The sequence below is a fragment of the Mytilus galloprovincialis genome, chromosome 3 (genome assembly GCF_965363235.1).
Source record: "Mytilus galloprovincialis chromosome 3, xbMytGall1.hap1.1, whole genome shotgun sequence".
Taxonomy (NCBI): Eukaryota; Metazoa; Mollusca; class Bivalvia; order Mytilida; family Mytilidae; genus Mytilus; species Mytilus galloprovincialis.
In genome coordinates, this window is record NC_134840.1 from 67,648,143 (window position 1) to 67,673,466 (window position 25,324).

General features: G+C 32.0%; 3 protein-coding genes across 7 annotated transcripts in view; 1 reads left to right on the forward strand and 2 right to left on the reverse strand.

Moving 5' to 3' along the window:
• Nucleotides 1-4,007: 4,007 nt before the first annotated feature.
• LOC143068707 (testis-specific serine/threonine-protein kinase 1-like) lies at nt 4,008-9,834 on the reverse strand. Its single transcript, XM_076242964.1, has 4 exons — nt 9,431-9,834; nt 7,254-7,402; nt 5,505-5,712; nt 4,008-4,395 (listed from the first exon to the last, which is right to left on the reverse strand). The coding sequence occupies exons 1-4, from the start codon at nt 9,713-9,715 to the stop codon at nt 4,084-4,086; spliced, it is 954 nt and encodes a 317-aa protein (XP_076099079.1). The 5' UTR covers nt 9,716-9,834; the 3' UTR covers nt 4,008-4,083.
• A 39-nt stretch (nt 9,835-9,873) lies between these two features.
• LOC143068706 (testis-specific serine/threonine-protein kinase 3-like) lies at nt 9,874-11,328 on the forward strand. The gene has a single exon (XM_076242963.1). It carries the CDS (start codon nt 9,990-9,992, stop codon nt 11,058-11,060), a length of 1,071 nt encoding a protein of 356 aa, XP_076099078.1. The 5' UTR covers nt 9,874-9,989; the 3' UTR covers nt 11,061-11,328.
• Nucleotides 11,329-17,039: 5,711 nt separating this feature from the next.
• Nucleotides 17,040-25,324, reverse strand: part of LOC143068708 (WD repeat-containing protein 64-like) — a 48,893-nt gene continuing 40,608 nt past the window's right edge. For 2 of the 5 annotated variants that reach the window (XM_076242968.1, XM_076242966.1), the window contains 3 exons: nt 24,515-24,595; nt 23,885-23,980; nt 17,040-17,311 (listed from right to left, as the gene is read on the reverse strand). In XM_076242968.1, coding sequence (XP_076099083.1) covers nt 17,126-17,311; nt 23,885-23,980; nt 24,515-24,595 — 363 coding nt within the window. In that variant the 3' untranslated portion in view covers nt 17,040-17,125. Of the gene's footprint in view, nt 17,312-20,098; nt 20,286-21,498; nt 21,533-23,249; nt 23,269-23,884; nt 23,981-24,514; nt 24,596-25,324 lie in introns of all 5 variants that reach the window. The other 3 variants (XM_076242967.1, XM_076242969.1, XM_076242970.1) reach the window with 3 other exon arrangements.

Genomic DNA, 25,324 nt, shown 5'->3' on the forward strand with positions numbered 1-25,324 from the left:
AAACCCTCCACCTTTTTTACAAAATACTCAATAACTCAAAAATGAAATTTTGAATCATCACCAAAAAGTATACAGATATTAAGATTAATATAACTAAGAAGTGTGTAAAGTTTAAAGCAATAATCAAGAATCGTTTTTGAGATACAGTGCGACATGTGAAAAAAAACACACCCCTGTTTTAGTTACAAAGTGCCGTAACTCAAAAAGTTTAAATCTTATTTTAACCAAAAAGTATACAGATCATTTGACCATCATAAAAAACAACTATATCAAGTTTCATGAAATTTAGATAAGTCGTTCTCAAGTTACGGTGCGACATGTTTACGCCGGACAGACAGACAGACAGACGGACGGACGGACGGACGGACACCGGACATTTGTATACCATAATACGTCCCGTCAAAATTTTGACGGGCGTATAAAAATAAAAATGTCCAGTCGTCTCTGACTTTGATCAGATTCATCACACTAGAAATCACCCCCTCTAAGATCTTCCGGTCTGCAAGTGTTAGACTATAAATGTTTGTAGTAACTTGAGAATGTACATGTATCAACTTAATCGCAAAGGCAACTTGGGAACTTCGAATGACGATCTTAGTTGTTCCACATAGCTTTTTGAGTAAAGAGATATAGGAAGATGTGGTATGAGTGCCAATGAGACAACTCTCCATACAAGTCACAATTTATAAAAGTAAACCATTATAGGTCAAAGTACGGTCTCCATCACGGAGCATAGGCTCACACCGAACAGTAAGCTATAAAGGCCCCCAAAAATAACTAGTGTAATTCCATTCAAACGGGAAAACCAACGGTCTAATCATTATAAAAAAAAACGAGAACGAGAAACACTTATAAACCACATAAGCAGACGACAACCACTGAGTATGCATAGATCTCTACACGGAACCTGCTCCGTCATATGGAGTCGTCGCACTGTATGTTCGACAATCGATGTCAATCTTTAAAAAAAAAAAATAATTTATGGACGACCTTATAATCAGGCAGGCTTTTGCAAAATATTTGTGTCACAAATCTTCCATTTTTTATAACCCAAAACCATGTCCATCTCTCCTCGTTTATGACTTGTTATCGGACTCTCTTATTATCGGAAACATAATTATGAACATTTGTGGAGCTGAAACTTCTTGCCCTTCCGAAACACAAGATTATCTGAGAATTTTTTTTTATATTAAGTTATATAGGAATTTTTTCTGAGACTAGTGCCTGTGTGATTTCCCTTGCGATTTATTGATATTCGTCTAGCTCAGTCTTTATTTATGTGTGTGGTATGATTTCCAATGAGAAAACTTTCGAAGTTGACATTGGACAGACATAAAGACATGTTGAGTGATCTATAAAACAATAAACTAATTTTGGCCTAAAAGATTTTACTTACCCTTTCTATTGATCCCAGATGACGTCGCTACCAATAGTACATGTGATGCCATGATACCCCTACCCCTATAGATCAAAAGGAGATCACCACGTGACGGCATTAACCCAAACACAAAGTCACTAATTTAGCTTACCCTAGTTCCGATAAACTCTGATATTGGTTGCTGTACACCATAAATTTCATAAAACATTATGAAACAAAAAGTGAAACAAAATTATAAAAGCGACAGAGTTTCCTAAATTAAAACACAATGAAATGAAGATAAACAAAAGTTTGATATTTTTATACCTATATTCAGTGTATATAAAGTGCAAATCAGCTAGTTCATTTTCACTATCACATGCGAGTATGTCTATTGTAGAATAAAGGATCATGGGAAAACTTTATTTTTTTACGTTTCGAAAATACCAAAATAATTGATTTGAAGTTAAGTTTCAACATATTTTCATTGTGATATGTCTATCTAATGTACAAACATAGCACTAAAGTTAAATAAGTGTTATAAAAGCAACATAACATAGCATTTCGATTATTGAAAGCGATCCATTTTAAGTATAGATGCGATGAATTATCACTATTAATTAGTGCAATCATTTCTTTTTTAGGATTTACTTCATTATTTTATTTTTTATCTAATATTGCGTAGACCTACATCTGAATGTGCAAGGCTTTGTCATACTTTAAACGAAATGTCAAGATATCAAGGGAAAGAGAAAGAATCATTTTAATTCGACGAGATCAAGATGTTTTTTTTTATTTTTTCAATATGAAGATATTACAAACGCCATTGCATATACGGTGTCAAAAACAAATCGTCTGTTTATTTATCATTCTACATCAGAAAGGAGTAGGTTCAGTAAGACCCCTTTTTGGCCCAAAATATAGCAGTTTTACAAAATTGTGAAAATGTAATTTTTTAGCTATTTATTGGAAAGTATAATACTTCTGCTACATAAATATGGGCGGTTTTTGACAATACAATGCACATATATCGGGTACTAGCATCATTAAGTCATGCTAAATTACTGAAATCTTCACAATTTTAGCATTTCAGTTAAATTTTAGATGGTTTCCGTCTTAAATGAAAGTGGCCGCATTCGTGCTCATTCATAATATTGAAATGTAAGTTGTATTTGATGATAATACATTACATATATAAAGGTTGAGGATGAACACGGATGCGGCCACTTTCATTTTTGACAAAAGTGACGTTATTTGGCATATTTGATAGATTTTTCATATTTAAGCTTGAATCGAAGCGATTTTAATGACTAAATCAGATAAAATCATTCACAATAACTAATTGAATCAAGTGAAATAGACACTTAAATGTTTAAAAAGTGTTCAAAACCTTTCGTTAGATGAACCTGAAATTTGAGGCCAAAATCGGCCCTTACCGGACCTTCTCCTTTATGGCATATCCAGTGAAAATGATATTTTAGGATCCGCACTTTACATACACTGATATTAGTCACTTTACAATAAAGAGATGTAGTATAAAAGCCAATCAAAAAACTCCCAAAACAGACCCTGAATGACATGAGTTTATAAAAAACTGTAAGTTACACCAGGACCTTTAACTAGTATACATTTAAACCATTTATCACGACCACGACTCTTTCTTTTTCAGCAAGCCGATTGATTGATAAGACAGTGTTACTCTTCCGGGGCACCTGGTTTCAATCGAAATTTTTGTAGGTTTCCCGTTGCTCAATAATTTTAGTTTACAGTGTAGAGGTGTTTGCCTTTTTGATTAATTGTTGGTTTGTTTTATCATGGTGTTGTCTGTTTGTTCTCTCAGAAAGTGTAGATTCTGCGATCCTTCATCAATAAAAGAAAAGGATGAAACGGTCTGGTCCATCTGGTTGCAGATATGTCTCAATTTTGTGTTAGCACTGTGACTTTAATTTTTGTTTTGTTTTTTGCAGAAAGAATATCAACGACAGCCTATCCCCAAAAAAATATTTGAATTGTATAAACCTTTTGTATAAGACAAGTTCATGTTAAACTTTCATTTGGTGTTAGGATATAAGCTGAGTTTAACTTGAGATTACTGCAGTTAGTCTACATGAGCAAAAGGTTTGAATCCTTACACAGAAAAATTCAGACAATATTCGAATAAATCATATACACTTTGAATTCTAGCGTACCGGATGAAGGCGTTAGTAGAAACGCAATAACTGTGTTGTTTTTGAAAGTTTTCTACTTCCTGAATTTAAATTAGAGTGACAAAAAGTAACTTTATCAAATCCGCTACCTTTGCTTTTAATTTTTTTTAACTTTTAAATTTTAAAACTGTATTTGTGAATAGTAAATATTTAGCCAAAAACCTTTTTCATAGAAAAAAAAATGAATAGATGAATGAATGAATGAATTCATTATTTCTTAGAATAGAAATAATCAGATTCTCTCCAACTCAACAAACACATTGTGATCGTGTAGTGCCTCGGTTGACAGTTAGAAACCTCGATGGTTTCAATGTCCATTTATATTGTTGTCTCTCTCTTGTCGTCTGGAACCTGCCTGTCAATTATCTGATTTCGTTTAGGTCATGTTCAAAAGATTACTAAATCATCTTATAATCTAAAAAGATTTTTTTTTATTAATAAACTAACAATTTTAAAGATATACAAAAATAAACAACAGAAAAACAGATTATATCAAAACGATACTTTAGAATATTGCAACTATGCACTTGATTTGACTTCGTTTTTACCCCAGTCTAAATTTAACTTTTCTCCTTCCGTTCCTACACGTCGTTCTGAGCTATGTGTTTCTTTTTCCTTTTCCTTGACCTTGTCAAGACTACGTATCCAAGGATGATCCTCCATTGCTGTTATGGTCGCTCTTTTCTTGACATTTGCTTCTAAAATTTTGTGAATCAAATCTTGACATTCCGCGTTTACCTTTTTCGACTTTGAAAATGCAACTTTTCGTTCTATTTGGTCTTTTATCATTTTCTTTAAATTTGAATCATCATAAGGCATTGAAGCACAAACCTACAAAAAGAGGGAAGTATATGGTTATAAAAAAATAAAAATAAAAATGTGACAACTTGACAACATTTATGTACGTTTTGGCATTATCGATAAGTTGAATGTATTCTTATGGGCACCTTTTTCGCCCCTCATATATCAGATTTGTTCCTGTATTATAATGTATAACATTTTATGGCCAATATCGGTAAAGGTCCGTCTTTTTAATTACTCACTTTCTCAAACTGTTTATGACAAATTTACAAAAAAAAACGTTGGCCTGGAAATGGTTGATTTTTTATTCTGGGACAATTAATGTTTTACTTGTTATTGGCTTTAAACCAACTTTCAGTATCTACAAGACAATTACAATGCATATTTGTAATTTTTGTCGTCTTTATATTAGTTGTATTTCTGCCAATCTGTAGATTCTCGTCATGATTTTTTTAGTTTGTTCTTATGTTGTGCTGTTACATCAGTAGTTAGGCCCTTACAAACACGTTTAACCCGTCACATTTTATATTAACTGTACAAATTCAGTAGCCTGTAATTTAGTGGCCTATGTTTGACGTCTGTCATATTCATATAGGCATTGGCCTTTGTTAGTCTTGTAATTTAAAAAAAAAATTTAGTTCATTTACATGTTTTGGAGTTTAGTGTGACGTCTATTTTCACTGAACCAAGTGCACAATTTTATTTAGGAGCCAAATGAAGACCACCTCAGGGTGCAGGATTTTCTTGCTGCGTTGAATGAAGACCCATTGGTGGCCCTCTGTTATTTTCTGCTGTTTGGTCGGGTTGTTGTGTTTTTGACATATCCCATTTCCACTCTCTAATTTAAATTCGTTTATTCTATCGTCATTTTTTATACAGATTGATTTTCATATGTATTCAAGTCCAATTTTGTAATTGTGGGGCCTTTTATAGCCGACTTTACGGTGTGTGTTTTGCTCGTTAATTTTACTATGGTGGATAGTTGTCAAAAACAATCACAACTGATATTTTACGAAATCAATGTGCAGACCGAAACCTGATGATTTATATTCATTAGTGCAATTAACCTTTATTAGTTTTTTTGTATGTCCAATCGGAATTCAATAACATTTATATTTATTTTCCTAGTATAACCTTACCATTATATATAGTATAACACCCATACTCCAGATGTCATGCATGGGACAATGGTATGGAATTCCTTGTAAAATCTCGGGTGCTGCATATGCTGCGCTACCACAAAAAGTTTTACTGATATCACCAGCCTCGCTTTCACGAGCAAATCCGAAGTCCGATACCTTTATATTATTTCGTTGATCCAATAAAATATTCTCACATTTCATATCCCTACAACATATCAAAAAATATTTTACTGGTATGCAAAGCGAAATTTCAATGCTTTTTGTGCTAAGCAATCGGGGAGATTATTTTAAAATTTGTTTCTAGCGGTTGATAAGTTTGCGATAAGAAGCTCGTAGTTCAGTGTAACTATGTCGGCTTTCACAATACACTCAAATTAAGTAAATTAAGTAAGTGTATAAGTTGGCGTGATTTGTTGTTTTGAGGTAAAGAACCACACCAAAAATAAATAGTTCCAGCTTCATTGAAATATTAACGTGAAAAACGTTGCCATCAAATGTCACCAAAGCTTATATGGATAACCCCGCATACAACTGTGATTCAATACCTCATATTGACATATTCTTGCAAAGCACGAACAAAAGATCTTTCACTTTGCTTTCGTTCTGAACTATATTTTAACGGTGTTGATATATAATGATATAAATTTAGTTGCTACAATATAATCTGTGATCTCTGTTAATTAAAAAGATTTATCAGCTCTGTGTTGAAGGCCGTGCTTTGTACTATAATTGTGACTTGGATGGAGAGTTGTCTCATTGGAACTCATACCACATCCTTTTTTTTTTAATGTTCAGCAACATTTGTCAAATGTTCAATATAAAAACGAAAAACGATAGTAGTTGGTTTCAGTTTGTTTTCAGTTTAATGGTTATGACTCAACCGCAAGGGACGCCATTAATCTGTATAAAAAAACGTAATCACTTACGGTTGGTAACATTTGGGAAATAAATTCGATGACTCTGGTAAAGAAATATCAAGATTATGTTGCAAGAGATAAGTTTCCGCTTGGTCTATCTATCATGTTTTTATTTTTGAATGGAAGCCCGAAATATGAAGGAAATGTTTGCCGCAGGACATTACAGAGGCGGATTCAGAGGGTTTTTCAGGGGACCAGGTTCTCCCTTTTTCACAAGGTGGGAATCAATTGGTTGATTATATAGGGAATCACTCAAGCATAACTGGAGCGGACCCCCGCTTAGGCAGTCAGTAGCCCTCTCCCCCTTATATGATTTTTTTCTGGATCCGCCACTGCATTCCGACAACAACAGTCATTCAAAATAGCTTTTTAGTTTTAAATTCTATACTAATTGATAGGGGGACATTTGTCGTTGTAGTTTGAGATAGAGCATCCACGTTTCGTTAATTAATGCTTGCGCCAAAGTCTATTGCTGCTTCAGAACAAAAAAAGTGAAAGCCCCTTTAGTCCTTTCTGGTGTTATGTTTATCGCGTATGCTTGAATATAAATTTTGTATAGTATATGCTCGATGCTTGATATCAAAGACTGCATCTTAAATAAGCAAATGAGGGTGGGACCAGTAATTTTCTTTGCATTAACTTTGCATTTAAAGTCTCCGAAAGGCAAAGAAACTATTATTTTCTTATTGTCTAAGATAAGGAATGTTAGCTCAAAACTTGAAGCTTAGGTTAAACAGAAAAAAAGGTCTTGCCTGACAACTCGTGTTTTTTTTTTAAATAAATGAAAGATTTTCTTGTAGCTCATGCCGATTTGAGACATCATACTTACCTATGAACCACTTTATTGTCGTGAAGGTAATCAATGGCACGGATAATTTGTCTAAATATACCCTTAGCTTGTTCATCAGAAAAGGCTCCTCTAAGCTTTATGTATTCCAAAAGATCCCCGTGTCCAGCATGTTCTAATACAATATACACCTAAAACAATATAAATATTTTTGATTCTTAAGATCAAAGCATCTCTGAAAGTAAAGAAAACAAAGTACTACCTTTAAATAAAGCAATTAGAAACTAGATGTGTCAAAGCGACACGAATGGCCCCGTCTCAAAAAGTTAAAAAAAAAATCTGCAATTTCAATAAAAACTGTGGACACAAACATGATGATTACTAGTCTCACATATCAATAATCAGCTCAAAATCTGGAGGCTTATAGAAAAATGTCCATATAACTGTGAATTTCAACAATTTTCAAAGTTGTACACCCTTAATTTTGGCAAAAATTAGCAGAGCGGAACGAAACTTAAACTTTATCTGTAACTCATCATGGTTAGCTCACATACCAATATCTGAAAGCATTTAGAAAAAAGGTCCGTATAACTGTGATTTTCATTAATTTATCAAAGTCTGAAGCCCGAAATTTCTGCAAAAAAATAGCCGAGCGGAACGAAACTTAAACTAGATCTGTAACTCATCATGTTTAACTCACATACTAAAAATCAGCCCAATATCTGAAGGCGTTTAGAAAAAAATCCGTATAATGGTTTGTTGCGGAATGACGGAATGACGGAATTACAGAATTACGGAATGAAGGACAAGGGTAAAACTATATGGCACCGATAACTTCGTTGCGGGGCCATAAAAATCCATTGTTTAAGATTTCAAAGACCTAAATTGTAGGTGAGCGACACCGTGAAACTCTTTTAAAAAAAAACCTCCGGTATGGTTTAGGTGTCAGACCACCAATTACTCCCTCCAATTTAGAACGTAAAAGTAGTCCTACTTTGACACAAAATAGTGCTTTTGATGTCATTGTTTACTTAAACTAACCAACAAATTTGCAGAAATAAAACTTTTGGTGAATGGGAAATATATTTAGACCATTTTGAGCCAAAATCACTTGTCTATGAGTTTGCATTAAAAATTCAGGATTAATGCGCTACATAGTACACTAATTTAAGATTTCCAGAAAACCGGGAGTTATTTTGGTAGTACCTGTCTTTTCAAAATCAGAAATTTGTTACAAGACTTTAAACATTGGTTGAAAATTGGCATGAAGGAAGGTGATACATGTACAATTCAGGATATACCTGGTTTCCTTGAAGTTAAACTTAAGGTAAAATATTTAGAAAGCTGTGAAAATTGCAAAATTTGGTTGAACAGATAGGGATTTTTAATTGGTGGTCTGACACCTTTATCGTGTCATTGGGTTGCTGTCTCATTTACGTGTTTTCCCCTTTTATTTGTTTATATACTTTTATTTTTCACATCTATACATACTTTACTGAAACACAAAATATGTTTTTATTTGCTAACTTCGAAATTAGACGAGAATCGATAGAATGGTCTGACAATAAAAAAAGAAAGCCTTTCCAAAACTTTGAGGAGTTTGATATTATAAGCGAAACACACTATGGGGAAGTTGGTATTATAAACTTATAAAAGAAGAGGGACACAGTATTACTGTATGTTTTACACTCAATGGGTCAAAATCAGAAATTAGTAAAAAGCTTTTATTTTATTTGAAAATTCAAAGATTTTATAAAAAATATACTTATAAAAGATCAACAGTTTTACACATTAAATATACATGTTATCCGGCGCTAGTTATGCATGTGTTTGTAATTTATTTTTTATTTTTATCAAAATGCGTATTAAACCAAAATACAAATAACTTGAATCAGAAAGAAAATATAGAGCTAAATCTCCTATAATTGGTTTTGTTTAAGACATTCTTTTAATTTTTGGATAAATTATAAAATTTGCCAAAATCTAAATAAAAATGTAGCTTTCAGTCACACGCTTTCACGAAGGCAAATAAAGAGAATATATGAATGGGTAACAACTAGCCAAAAAATCAAAAACTTGAACTGTAAGTAATTTCAGAAATTACGGACAAAAAAAACATAAAACAAAGAAAAGTAATGATATACAAATTAGAGTGAGCAAAAAAAGAAACACAAAACCTTAACACATGAAATATTTGAAACAGTGCAAAGTATTCTTACTTTATTGTGAAATTCCATTATTTCGAACATCTTGATAACATTTGGATGATTTAAGCTGGCATGTATCTTTAATTCTCGAGGTAAAAACTTTTCTCTAAAATCTTTTGGTGCTTTCTTTCTGTTGATGATTTTTATTGCAACCCGTTTCCGGTTACTCTCACTAAATGCTCCTTTAACTTTTCCATAAGAACCTTCTCCGAGTGTGCTTCCTAGAGCATAACCTCGTTTCCTCAGTTCTATCTCCTCGTCTGACACGCCAACTCCACCGGACAATGCTTTGTTCATTTTAAATCAGCCATATCCAATAAGTTCTTACATAATGTTTGGTGTAAAAATGAAGCATCACGTTACGCTCCTGACATTGTCGGAAGTCCGTTGCTCTGCAGCATCCATAGTGACGTTTGTTCTACAATGACGCCGACATTTTGGTTGCTCTTGGTTCTAACCATTGTGTCTCGTTTTGGAGTTGGATGTCAACAGAGGAAGCAGTAAAAAATAACAAGCTTCGGGAATGTGGAAATTGTAAATTTTAAACTGGTTAAAGATCCTAGAATTGTTAATGCTGCCAGAAAAGCGGTCCAAGAAGAGGATGGCTGAGGAGAGCTCATCGAAGCCTGACAAATTAATGGCAGAACTCGAGCTTATGCAATCAGAGCTCGAACAAGTCGATGTGAAACGATCGCTATCCTCAAGGAATGAAACCGTAACTTATAGACCAACTTACCGTGCTGTCTTAGCAAAGAAAGGATATTTAGTGAAACAAACTCTTGGAAGCGGAAGTTATTCCAAAGTCAAGTATGCACATTGCTTTAAGAGTGATCGTGATAAAGTTGCTGTAAAAATAATAGACAGAACAAAAGCACCAAAAGATTTTCAGCACAGATTCCTTCCTCGTGAAATGGAAATATGGCCTAAACTACGCCATCCTCATATTATTCGTATGTTAGATATATTCGAGGATAGTAGACGTGTGTATATGATATTAGAGTTTGCAGAAAATGGTGATGTTCTGAGATACATTCAGCGTAATGGAGCTATCAAAGATATCATTGCTCGTTCTTGGACACGTCAGATTTGTGAGGCAGTACGATATCTTCATGAACAAAACATTACTCACAGAGATCTCAAGCTAGAAAACCTTCTATTAGATGGCACCCACACGATAAAGATATGTGATTTTGGTTTCGTGAAAGAGGACTGTATGCGGGATCTTAGCAGAACCTACTGTGGATCGAAGTCATACGCTGCTCCAGAAATTTTGAAAGGAGAGCCCTATGATCCTAGAAAAGCAGACATTTGGGCTATTGGAGTGATTTTATATATTTTTGTTACCGGTAAAATGCCTTACGATGAAAGTAAAGGAAATCAGGGTGTGTTAGAGGAACATAAACGTTTGAACTTCCCATGGCAAAAGTTTAAGAAAAACGTGTCAGACGATTGCCGTTGTTTAATTTTGTGGTTGTTCTCCTATGATTATAAAGACAGACCAGATATCTATGAGCTGCTTGGTTCTCCGTGGTTTAAGCAAGATGTGAAAATACGACCCGAGAACGTCAAGATGGAAGGAGCAAGCCGAAAATCGGAGAAACAAGACAAAGAAGCGCCCTCTACAAGTGAACAATCTGGGTAAAGGGAATTGTGATTTGTTCGTACTGGCTTTTGTTAATCATTATTTGTATTTTGGAAATAATTATAAACGGTTTAGATATGTTTTTCCTTTTATAAGTGCAATACTTTCAACTTTTCTATAGGTGCATATTTTGTAATATTTTGATAAGATAGTATATTATATTGTAGGTGATTATATTTTTTAATTGTAATACTTTGTACATATGGTACTGTTTATTTATATTGCCTTTGCATGAATGTTAAAATTTAATAATAAAAATGATATTTAATCAAGTTTTGCAAACATTAATCGAAAAGGCAATTGAAGTTTAATGTCATGATGTGGTACTCAAAATGTGTAAAGAGTTAGTGTCTGTTTCATCGGGAGTTCATTGTTCGGTTCAGTTTATAGTCGTGTACAGCAGTGAAAATCATTGGTTATTATGAAGATATTCTTTTCTTTCATGTTTGGACAGTTTTTTATATAAATAATACCTAGAGTTAATTCATTTTTCATTTTGTTTATTCTTCATTGTTAATTTGCAGTATAACAGTGAAAACAATATCCGACATTTCTTCTTTTTTTAAGTTTAAGTTTTCGATCACAAATCTGTGAATTGAAATTTTGTTTTATATATCTTTTTTTTTAGTTCATTACAAAAATAATGAGATCAGGCCTTGCGTTCATAAAACTTTCGAGTCAGTTTTTGTACTCGTACTCGAAAATCAACCAATCAAAATGTTGGATTTCATGTTTCGAGCATGATTTTTGTGCTCCGAGCACTGAGCAAAGTTTTATGACTTCAACTCAAGGTTTGGTTGCCAATGAGAAAATGTAAACCAGAGACCAAATTAGTATGGATGTAAGCAACTATATGTCACTGTACAGTTTTCGACAATGAGTATTTCAAAATCGTATACTAGTATACGGTGAGCTATACTAAGCCCCGGTATGACAAAATGTGAAACCGTTTGAGTAGGCGAAAAAATCAACGGCCTAATTCATGTCAATTGTTTCTTTTAGACTTGTCAGTCAAGGTGGCGTGTTGGTCAGTTTCTAAAATACAATACGAAACAATTCATGCAACTGATACTGGCAGAAGTGTTACAAATTGGTAAAAACAGGCACTGATGTCGAGGATTTTTCTTCAAATCGACTTGGCGTACAATTAACAAAATATAGTTGAGAGACAAACTCTGTCTAAACTATGTATGCGTCTCCTTTGGATGTCGACTTAGACTCATGTCTGCTCACCAGGATTGATGTCCATTTCTCCGAGATAGACAAAAGATACACAAGGGAAATTCCAACTCACAAACTGACAATTACTTTGCAAAAAACGGAAACAACAAAAATACCGTTAAAAAAACAAATAAAAAAATTAGATTAGATAAACTAACATAGAAAACTAAACGACTGAGCAACACGAACCCTAACAAAAACCGGGAACTACCTCGGGTGCTCCGGAAGGGTAAACATATCCTGCTCTACTAGCATCATCCATCAAGTTACTCATGTAAAATACAAACCCTGTGATCTCTAGAAAAATTTATAGTCTATGGACTTTTCACATGATCAGTTTGCGGACTGCAAATAATATCCATGCACACAAGACAGGATTGCATGGTGTTATACGCCCTATTTGGACCTCTGTTTTCATTTCCACTTTCAAACGAATTATTCTTTTAAAGTTGCGATTCATCATGCAGATATTTTCAGCGAGAAATACAATACTCAAGATCAGCTGCATCCACCTATTAAGATATAATTTTTTGTTTCCATTTATAAGCTCAGAGATTGAATCCACGAGTACTTGGCATGGGTAATGCTTATGTAACGGGACTATGCCAATCGAAGAACCAATTACATGGCATTAATCCAGGGGATATCATGTCTTACTTGGTTTTAATGAAGTGTTCTTCAACTGATACAGTGTTTCTTTATCGTTTTCATATAAATAAAGGGGGGTATCTGGTATACGTCAAAGAAATAGCAATCCTGGGTAACAAATAACCAAACATGAAGAATCATAAGGTCTATCTATGTACAGTTCTCGACCCTTGAATAGACACGTATCCATTGAATTCCAAAATCGTCCATTGTTTTTCGTAACTTTTTAAGTTAGAAATCCCTTTATATCACTGTAGATTTGGTATCGATACTGTACTTTTTACAACTTGTTTTCCCTTTGGAAAGTGTCATTAATATTAAACAAATATGTTTTGTTATACTATCATGGTCTATTTGCAGTATATTTCAGTTTTGTTTTTGTTTATTGCACTTATATATAAATCCACTTTCTCAGCTATATTCTATCTGTTTGTACGTGCGACATCAAGATTTAATGGTTGGTAGATGATTGAAGTTCACATTAACTGACAAAAAAATACGTGTATTGAACGTAAGATCGAAAGCACATTTTCATTTATGCTTAAAAAAAAGAAGATTATTGCTTTACTCATTGTTGAAGCCTGAACGGTGACCTATAGTTGTTAATTTCTGTGTCATTTGGTCTCTTGTAAAAAGTTTCATTGGCAATCATACCACATCTTCTTTTTTTATATATATATTATATCGAATCTCTACCAAAATAGGATAGCTGTGACTAAATGTAGAATAATCATACATTGTCTCTGAACAGAGAAGAAAGCAGGACCAGAGAGACATTTCTTTCCTATTTTGTAAATAAATGTTATATCCTAGACAATTTATAATTTTCCCAATCAAAAGTCCATAACTAGATAACTAGATATTTTGGTTGAAACTCGTGAATTTTTAACACGAAGCCGAACGATGAAAAAATTCCGCGAACCTGTACTACTTCGTAACGTCATAAAGACATTTCTACAGAAACGTATTGTTCACGTCACAAACAATGGTCAGTGCCTGGCTGTATTATGTAAAAGGTGACTCCGCAATAGCACCGATGCCGTATAAAGTATTGTGTATGCAGCAATGTCCAGATGGTTCAATCCCCGATTAAGTATATTCAGAGTTCTTTGTATGTGCTAGTTATTTCATTAGATTAGTGAATTGATCTTTGTTGCATTTATAATAAATTGTATCATTGACCTTTTGACCTCAAAATAATTTGAATTGATTGATGGACTGTTGTTTGGGAAGCAGGACAAATCGACCCACTGGAAAATCGCCCTACACCAAAGCGCCCCACTTTTCCACCAACTCGCCCCACTTTTACAAAAAAACGTTGTTTGCTTAATGTCCAGTGGCAAATGTTTCAAGCATGTTCAGGACGAATGATGTGATTAAGAGCTTTATTTACAAATTTTATGTTTTGTTATGAATGTTAATTTCACCTTCAAATATTCAACATTGAGAGCTTTTTCTATTTCAAGAGACCAATGAAAAGCAGTCTGACCCAACATGCTAATGTGTTTACACTTTAGTTGTCATTTCAGTCATGTTTTACCTGAAGTTTCATTCTTTGTGTGTATCTAAGTAATGTCCATTCTAGTAAAGTTTTACACTGTTAAGAGCATTGTGTTGCTGTTATACCAATACTTCTGGTAATGACGAGGAGGATATTATAAGGGGAGAATTCTGGAATTTTGAGCAATTTACAAAAATGGAATAGATATTTTATTTTACAATTTATGATATGAAAATGCAAATTGTGAAATACAGGAATGCATTTATTTTAAAAATCAAACCAGTCATGAATCCACCACTGAGTGTGGAACAAATAGGTTGAACCCTACCATAAAATTTATGTGGAAGTTACAAGCCATGTGTCTGTCAAGGATTTTGAAAAGAGGGGTTCCTTGCAAGCCAATGTTTGGTGCGATATTTGTTAAAAGTCCATCATGCATTTATCATAATTTTTTATATGACGCTCAGCAAAAGGGGTATCAGTACCCTGTCTCCCTGAATCCACCTCTGCTATAGTCCAGTCGATGTCATTTTCTTTTTTTTTACTTAATTATTACTTATTAACTTTTTTAGGTTTTTTTTAATTGTTCATACCTGGTTTACCACACCTTGTCTTGCTTAGAGATACCTCACCACAAGGGGTTTTGTCCATTGTTGAAGGTTGAACTTAAGATGTCTTTTTTTCCTTGGTGGATTGCTGTCACATTGGCAATTCATAATGAATCCACACATCATAATTATACTGTTTATCTGATATATTATGATACTGAGCACCATACCCAATCCTGGAAACTGCCACAAATTAGTTAATCACCACTTTACTTAAAAATTACAACAAATCTCTTTACTTAATATTGCTGACCAGTATTGCATACACAATAAGAAACAGACCTGAAATCTTTAAAGTATGAGGAAATCTGAAATGGGGTCAATGCCATATGACATTTGTCAGACAAATATATGTACTGTTAGAATTGTTTAACACTAGTCATTTTGAGGTCCTTTATAGCTTGCTTTTCAGTGTGAGCCAAGGCTCCATGTTGAAGGCCATACTTTGACCTACAATTGTTTACTTTTTGCCCCTTTTGACTTGTATGGAGAGTTGTCTCATTTGCACTCATACTACTTATTATTATTTATATTCTAACAAAAAATAAACGAACTTACTATTGTAGACCAATAATGTGCTGGTACTACATGAGAAGCATTTTACCCACCACAAAGATTCATTTCAAATTCACCTAGAAGGAATATAATATTTATGGCCTATCAAATCAAGTTTCAAAACATTTAATTTGACAACCATTGGCAAATAAAATTCATAAGAAGATAAATATTTCTTTGTTTATTTATAAAAAATATTTATCACAGACTTTCTAAAATATCACAGGTAACAAAATAAAATCTTGAATTTATCGCCCACTTACAAATTCATTGCATGTTAAACATATAAGAAACAAAATGAAAATAAACATGATGAAAAATATGGAATCATAACAAAGAGTCAATGTAAACTGCAATGCTCACAGCTTAAAGTAGATACAAAATCACCAAAAGTAGCCTCTTGATTTTGTAAGAGTTTTTTGCAGGTTAAAAAACAGAAAATAAACATTTGCATAACTGACTAAGACTGGCCTCAATATATCATATCATCAATTTAGATATAGAGATGTGGGTATTAGAGCCACTGAGATGTGTGACCTTAAAAATAATAAAAAATATAAAAATGTAAAAATGATTAAACTTTACAGTTGAAGTTAAAATTCTAAACAGCATAAAAGCAAGAATTGGCAAAGCCATTTTTCTAGTGTTCAGTATGAGTACAAAATATCATAAATGTAAATTTTTAAAATAAATTTAAGCAGAAATTATGATGCCTCTGTTGAAGGATTTAGCATTTGTTGGAACAAGACCTCAAGAAGGATAACAAAAATAAAACTGGTACCTGAACAAATAATTGTCAATTAGTGTCCTCTCTTACTAGTATTGATGATACCAGTAAAAATGACATTCAATCAGTATTCAAAATTAATTAGTACAACTTTTAACATTGCATAAATGCTGATTTCGTTTTATAATACTGCTTGATGGAATCATATGTTTTCTTTAAATACTGTTAATTATGAGTAAGGTAATTCGAACTAATACAAGCTGGTGAAAGATATTTATGTATTAACATTATGAAAAATAATACAACAACTGTAAATTCAGAAATTATTGTGTGCATTTATAATTGTGATTTTTAAAGCAGGGACAAAAATGTGAGATTAATTATTGCCACTTTCAAGAAAATCTGTATGCAGATATAAATATTAGATATTTAAATGCATGTTCTTATTAATTGAGATACTCACTCAGTCGCATAATTTGCAATAATAAAAACCACACTTTAATTTCTGCATTTACAGTATATGTTTGTCAATTAGAAATTTAAAAATTAAAATTAAAATGCAAGTAATTAATTATGATTTATCCAATTCATTCAATTTCTAAATTAATAAAACTAGTTCAAAGTCCACCAACATCAAAGGTAGAATTTTAAGATAGTGTCTAGATGAAAAGTTAACATTTCATATAATGCACAAAACGGAGAAAATATTAACAAATTTGTCTGGTTATTTGATCAACTGAAGTACAGAATTAAAAATACAATCCGTTGAATTCAAAATTGTCCTAAAATGATTCTGCATACTCTATTATGATGTTAATGAGCTTAGCTTGCTCATTTTACTCATGGATCTTGGCGTGGGTAAAATTGACTGTCTGGATTGCATCCTTGATGAAAAATTGGCAGATGACAATGATACACTGCCAACAGACCTGCCCATAGCACTACCTCTTTTTGTTACACGACGGCTAGCTGCTTTGGTTTGCATAATTAACTGAAAAACAAAAATATAAATTCTGAATCTACAAATTCTTCATGAATACGAATTCAATTTTTAGCTTAGTACTTTAAATTCAGAATTTTTTCAATGTCATTGCTATAAATTTGTTCGACAATGAACAAAAATCCCCAGATTAATTTTTACTATTTATGCAAACCTATCTGGTCACAAATTTTTACAATAATACAAAAGATATGGAAACAAATTTAGAATTTACATCAATAATTCTGAAGTCATCCAATCAACCTTCACATGATCTGCTTCAATATAAAACAATAAAGAAGTGGATCAAAACCAGATATGGAATATACAAGAAGGAGATCACAACCAAACTACACAAAAACAACCCAAAAGACATCTAAAGGTCAACATATGGTCCTTAGCAACAACTACACAAAAAAACAACCCGAAAGACATCTAAAAGTCAACATATGGTCCTTAGCAACAGACAAGTGTTTATATAATAGTTCATTCTCTAAATCATTCAAGACTACAAAGTGTATTCTGAGTGTATTATCACAAAACAAAGAAAGTGCCATTTTTTGTGGATATTTAACAAATTGATATGGTTCCTTGATTATTAAATTTGTGATTTGAGGTATCATAGAAAAATCTATAAAAAATTTACAATTCATCAATGAATGTTTATTTTGCAGTTGTTTCTGCTAACTCAAGTAAAGCATCTACGAATTACTTACCGGTATTAGCCCAAAGAATATTTAAACTGTAAACGGGAGAGGAGTAATAGATATCATAGTTCTCCTATATTCCTAAATTTTTCGTGTACATATAATTTAAAAGAATGTCCACAGTACACTGATAAAACAACCACACTTTCATTTTCTATGTTCAGTGGCCCTTTAAATTGGTGTAAAAACTCTAACTTGGTATTAAAATTAGAAAGATCCTACATATCATAGGGAACATGTGTACTAAGTTTCAAGTTGAATCCACTAAAACTTCATCAAAATCTACAACGACCAAAAACTTTAACCTGAAGTGGACAGACAGATACATGGATGAATGAACAAAGGGATAAACAAACAGATGTACAGACTGTAAAACGTAATGCCCCACTTAGAGGCATAAAAAGATAGCAACAATTCTTCGACTACATTTCACCTAAAAAAGATCTGTACCCTGAAATATAATTATGAATGAATGCATATACAGATTACTATTTTCAATCATTGACAGATACAATAAAGCTTTATAGAGGGAAATGTAAACATGTAGTTAGTTATATGTATAAATAATATTTCATGCTTGTTATATATTTTTTTTTTTTTATTTATACAAACATTATGAGTGAGAAACATCAATCATGAATTATCTCCCTTTAAAAAATTAGCCAAATTAAAGCCTTTATTATCTCCCCTTAGTAACTTGGTCACTTATCAATGTTTCTCACTTAACATTTATCATGCATATCATACTGGTTACTATATTCATGTATCAAAAATACCATTGAAATTAACAGGTTAAAGGTTTAGAATACATGCAATGGAAAAAATTCTGAATTTTTTTTTCAGAAAATGTCTTTTTATCTCAACTTTAGTTATCAACTGTGAAAAATAAGTGCAATCTGTGATAAACATAATATGCTGTGAAATTGATGCAAAATAAAGTGTTTTTAAAAAAAACCAACCATCAGATTCTAAGCGATTAAATGCTGATCAAATCTTCTTTGTATCTTGGGATCTCTTAATATTTGGTGGAATCAATTCACAACTTTCATTTGTAAATTGTTTTCCTTGTGTAGGACAGATCTAATGCAACTTCAACACCAAATTTCATGTTCAAATGTAATAATGACCACACGCTGATGCATAGATACTATATAGATATAAGAAGATGTGGTATGAGTGCCAATGAGACAACTCTCCATCCAAGTCACAATTTGTAAAAATAAACATTTCGTTATAGGTCAAATTATGGTCTTCAACACAGAGCCTTGGCTCGCAGAAACAGCAAGCTAAAAAGAACCCAAATGATTATTTTGACAGTGACATTGACATAATGAAGTTCATAGTTCATTTGATGTACCGTAATGGCAACAGAGACAATATCTCATGTCATTTTACAAATATGTCAGTTCTAAACCAAGTGAAGGGATGTCTATGTATCTAGTTCTAAACTAAGTGGAAGGATTTTGTCTATGTATCTATAAGTGGAAGGATTTTGTCTATGTATCTATAAGTGGAAGGATTTTGTCTATGTATCTATAAGTGGAAGGATTTTGTCTATGTATCTATAAGTGGAAGGATTTTGTCTATGTATCTATAAGTGGAAGGATTTTGTCTATGTATCTATAAGTGGAAGGATTTTGTCTATGTATCTATAAGTGGAAGGAATTTGTCTATGTATCTATAAGTGGAAGGATTTTGTCTATGTATCTATAAGTGGAAGGAATTTGTCTATGTATCTATAAGTGGAAGAATTTTGTCTATGTATCTATAAGTGGAAGGATTTTGTCTATGTATCTATAAGTGGAAGGATTTTGTCTATGTATCTATAAGTGGAAGGATTTTGTCTATGTATCTATAAGTGGAAGGAATTTGTCTATGTATCTATAAGTGGAAGGAATTTGTCTATGTATCTATAAGTGGAAGGATTTTGTCTATGTATCTATAAGTGGAAGGATTTTGTCTATGTATCTATAAGTGGAAGGAATTTGTCTATGTATCTATAAGTGGAAGGATTTTGTCTATGTATCTATAAGTGGAAGGATTTTGTCTATGTATCTATATGTGGAAGGATTTCAACTACAGAGCTACTTACAGATACAAATATTTCATCTTTTGACTTTAGTCTTTAAATAATCTAGTTTGTCATACTTCTTGTTGAGTTTAAGATAGAGAGAGTTGATACGAGGGAGGACATTCACTTGGGATGGCTTCCGTATCCGTAAGAATTGTTTTTGGTCCATACTAAATTGATCTCTAAATTGGCTGTTAGAAGGTAAACTCTACAATATGAAAGTGTTAATCACACAGAGCAGTTAGAGTAGTTAGCTCAACAATATCAAGTTATAACCTAAAGTTAGCTACACTACAACATGTTTCTCACACAAATATCCCTCAAGTTATTTCAAGCCAACAACAACATTTTGGAAATCATTTCATATTATTAAGGATTTAATATCCCATATGCATAAGCGCTGATTCCTGAATTTGGTGTAACCCTTTTTGTCCCTTTTGTTTGAACCAGATTTTTGTCATTTGAATAGAGATTTCGATATTAAATATTTCAACTATAGGCATAGAACTTGTTGTATTTGGTGTTATCTCATAAGTTTCCTTTTAAATGATGCTCCAGAGAAAATCTAACAATTCTGTCCCCCTAACCCTGAATCTAATATTCTTTATATCATGTTCTTGCAAAGGACTACATTTGTGGCACTTAAAGGATTATTAATTATTTGATTAATGCTTGAACTGCAACATAACCAAAATGTTAGATTAAAACACTTTTCAATGGAGTCTGACATAGACTTTTCTAAAATAAAAACCAAATAAAACAACAATTTTTTGTTCCAGCTTCCTACAAACAGAATGTCAGGAGTAAATCAGTTTATTTGAATCAATAGAAAATATCAAACTTATCAGACTTACATAAGAGAGGTAAAAGAAATTTTAAAGCTGGTAATATAAAATAATTTAATTTGTGGTGTATTCAGGCTGTATAGGTTATACAATTGTACTTATTGACAATTAAAGTCTTAAACAAATATTGTGTCAAATAATAGGAATATCTAGCAACATCTTCTTCATGTTCATGTTCATAACAACATAAGGAAATATTATGGTCATTTGATGTGCAAAAAAGAAACATGCCACATTCTCATTATAAAATAGACATTGTTACTGTAAACTCAGAAATCATTGGGACAGGGTTATATTCGCAATAATTTGAACTCGCATTTTAAAATGTTGTATATAAGTTGAACAGGAATTTTTCTCAACATCGCCAAAAATTAAATTGCAATTTAGACTAAAATGACAAAATTGCAATATTAAATGCACGCAATAATTTCTGAATTTACAGTATCTATATCTTTTTATTTAATAAGTGTTGCTAGATGTTGCCATTGGCCTAAAAAAATTCTTGGTAATTTTAAATTGTTGCAATTCTTGTACCTCTCTGCCTGACATGTCATTCAACAAAAGAAGAAGTCTTACTTTAGACATTATTAGTCTTTCTCATATCCTCCTGCTATAGAAATAAGTCAAAAGTCATTCATCATGTGACAAACTCAAATGAAATCAATGAGCTCAGGATGAATGAATTTTTATACTAGAAAGTCCCCCTTTCCTCCATAGTGACGCCTTTTGACGCCACCCCTTTACTCCATAATGTAGCCTTTTGACGCCTGTGTAGTACCTCAGTTGAAACGCTTTGACTACAAAGTGTCTGCAGTAGACTTAATAAAATTTGTATCCAATATGAAAAGGAATATCGTAGGAATATCCAACTTTAATTTATTTGATGAATTATTTGTTTTTCGCAATGCATAAATACTTTTAAGCATATTTTTAGCATTTTATTGAAAAATCCTTATTTGAATCAAGTATGCAAAAAAAAAATTCAATGGAGGAAAGGGTTAATGAACGAATAGTTTAGTGAATTGTGAAATTTGGGTAAGAAACCTAGCTTGCCAGTTATATTCAACAGTTCACTTTACAATACATGTTGTCTGAGTTTAAAGTGGAAACCTGATACAGACAGATGGCCAGATTCCTGGTAAACACAATGGACATCGATCGAGATCTACATTATACATGTTATAGGAAGAAATGATAGTGTTCTGCATTTCTTATCTTCATTTCAAAGACATGATTATAAGATAACACAGTTGCTGTTAAAAAACATAGAAGAAAACAAGTTTGCTATGTGCCACATACATTTGATGTGATTATATCAAGACAAAGTGTGCAAACATGTTAAATAACATAGTCTGTTTCAATTATCATTTAGTGAGTGTTGTATTTTATTGAATTATCAAAATTATTCCAAACATGCATATTTGGAGTATATTTGCACAGTGCCTTGAAGTTATTTGTGGATAGGGTCTATCATTTATGGGTTTTTTTTAAGAAAATATTCAAAATGAAACAAAAATCATATCAAAAAGACATAAAAATAGAATGCAATTTCCTAACAAAAATTTGAAAAATCTTTCCTGAAGAAGTAAGCAAAATGATATATTTTTTGTCTTATGTCAGTAGTTTCAAATTAGAATACAAAATGTTTTGTATATAAAAGAAAATGTGTCTAATTCCTATAACTATTTTAAATTGAAAAATATCAAATCTTGTTAAACATGTACAAGAGTAAATTTCTCCAAGGCACTGCTAGTGTTGATCAATTGTTGTGAAAAGACCATTTTGTGTATTCACAGTATTTAAGTTAATATCCTTCTTACATTTCTTTTACTCCTACAATAAATGCAAAGTAACTTAATTTGCAAATATCCTTAATGTTCTTGATTACTAACTAAGCCTCAATATTAACCAACATTAAAATAAATACTGGAAAAGTAAATTAAAATTTCTGATAGATCCTGATAAAAGTCTATTTTTTACAGAAAAAACTAAAACTTTGTTTTTTATCTGAACTTTTGAAAAAAATCTGCCAATAAACTTTTTTGTTATAATCTTTCAGGTGAAACAGAGTGTGTTTTAATCCCCACATTATTTTTTTGTATATATGAATGATAAGCCCCAATTTTTGATTTATAAATTAAAATCAGAGTTACCAAAAAAGGGGGATATGGTGCATGGGTATCACTACAATATTGGCATTATACAGACTTAGAAACAATGTCAGACACAAACAACATATAAATTAAATGTATTTGTCTTGGTATTTAAGGCGTTTTATTTCACTAGTTGGAAGGGTAGGTCTTCTAGTGTTTTGTTTGTTTACTTACAATGGCCTTAAAATGTAAACTGAAATAAAAACAATGCTTTACAATCATGATGCATAGAAAACACTTCCCAATAAAGAAAAGGATCTCAGAGACATAGTAGTAACAAAGACTGCTCTACCTAAAACAAGTTTTCTTGCCAGCAGTCTATAAACCTGTTACATGTTAATGAAAATCAGGAGATGTGATACCATTTCCAATGAGTCCAAGTGATGTGCTGTATGTAAGCGTACTGCCATAAACAATGACCATTTAACTAATAGCTTTTTAATTCAAATAACTTTTAATCAGAATTCAAATTTTTTTTACTTTTTTACAGCTGTTGAGTTTTTAACAACCCAATTACCAGTACAATTGTTAAAGTAAATATTTGATTGCCCATATTTAGTTATATGTCACATGAATGTTGTTTTATGTACCAGCTAGCAGATGAAATAAGACCAAACTATCAATTTTTATCCCCTAAACTCCAGTAAAAAAATATGAATTAAACTAATGAAAAATCTTGTAGAAAGCAGAGCAGTCTTGTTCCTAGTTTACAAGGATATTATTTCAGTCCCTACAGCCAGATATGAAGTACCAAATAGACCATCTAATAGAAAAGATACTGTTTAATCTACATAGTAACATCACCGTACCTTGCTTGCTCCACCAAACATAATACTAGAAGCTTCATTGTTATGGGGCAGCTTAAATGCTAATTCTGGTTCCTTTATTTTCTTTGGTGTTTTAACCTGAATCAAAAAAAATAAATTAAACAGGTATATTGAGATATTACAATCACAAAAAGGAAACTTGGGTATAAACAATAATGACTTTTCTATTCAGCTGAAAGAGAAATATTAGTGTTTTTCATAAGGTAAAACAATTTGTTGTAATCGCAAAACTTTGTGATATTTATACAACTTGAATACAGACATTGAACAGTTAAGAGTTAGACATACAGTATTACAAAATTGTGTTTGTTTGATGATAGGTGTCTAGATATATTTTGCTTCAATTGTTTTTTTACAAATCTCCATAGTATCATGAGCTTACCAGAAAACTTTATCATAAAACGAATAGTGCAGATGTTTATTTGCGTATCTATAAAATTGAGAAAGGAAATGGGGAATGCGTCAAAGCGACAACAACCAGGCCATAGAGCAGACAACAGCCGAAGGCCACCAATGGGTCTTCAATGTATAGTTTGAAATAATAAAATGTTTAATTACAGTTTGAATATCAATAGAGGACATTTTGAAATATACTCTATTGAAAAATCTTACCCTGTATACCGGCAAAGCTCTAAACACAGCTCCTTGATTCTTGTCTCCTGTTATTATGCTCTCTAGATGATGATTATATGCCTAAAATTAAATACATAAGGTTATATTGATGATAATGGTTGTTAAAATTCTGAATGGGAGCATTTAGTTGAGGCCTCCATACTTGAGCATCTTCTTATTATTTTTATAACTTATAATTATAAATAATATCCATGCATCATTAAAAATGTTTGTCAGACAACTAGGTTTTTATTTTCAAATATTGATTTTCCTCAAAAGTTGTTTATACATATCTGTTAAAATCTATTCCAAGCCAGACAGAATCAATGAATATTTCATGTAAATCATCAAAACCTATAAGACCACATTTTAACATCAATCTGAATAAATGTTTTATGTGAACTCACTAAAATAAAATGCAAACAATATATTTAATATTTTTATTTTAATGATAGTTTTACTTGTGAATTTAGAAGTTATAGTCATAAAACATTTAATGCAAAAAAGGATTGGTTTTATGAGGAAGTTTAACTGAAAATAAAGTTTTGTCACTGCATCACTCCTAAAAAAACTTTGACACAAAAAAAATATATATCACTAAATTTATCTAGCATCACACAACAGTTACACGTGAATGTAAATTCATCATTGCAGAATTCAATAAATTCATAATATTTTTTAGATTGATATACACTAAAATATCATGATTGACTGTCAATACTACAAAGAATGGAAAAATAGCCATCAATGCAATATTCTTTACCTTTTTGTATACACACAATGAAATAACCAATGATCCTTTGATTCTAA

Bases quoted from the DNA above. Each gene is read 5' to 3' on its own strand.
- LOC143068706 (XM_076242963.1), top strand. From the start codon at position 9,990: ATGCTGCCAGAAAAGCGGTCCAAGAAGAGGATGGCTGAGGAGAGCTCA.
- LOC143068707 (XM_076242964.1), bottom strand. From the start codon at position 9,715: ATGAACAAAGCATTGTCCGGTGGAGTTGGCGTGTCAGACGAGGAGATA. The intron at 5,713-7,253 runs GTAAGTATGATG...GATATGTTGTAG, and splicing joins GACAATAAAGTGGTTCATAG to GGATATGAAATGTGAGAATA. The intron at 4,396-5,504 runs GTAAGGTTATAC...CTCTTTTTGTAG, and splicing joins GTGTTATACTATATATAATG to GTTTGTGCTTCAATGCCTTA.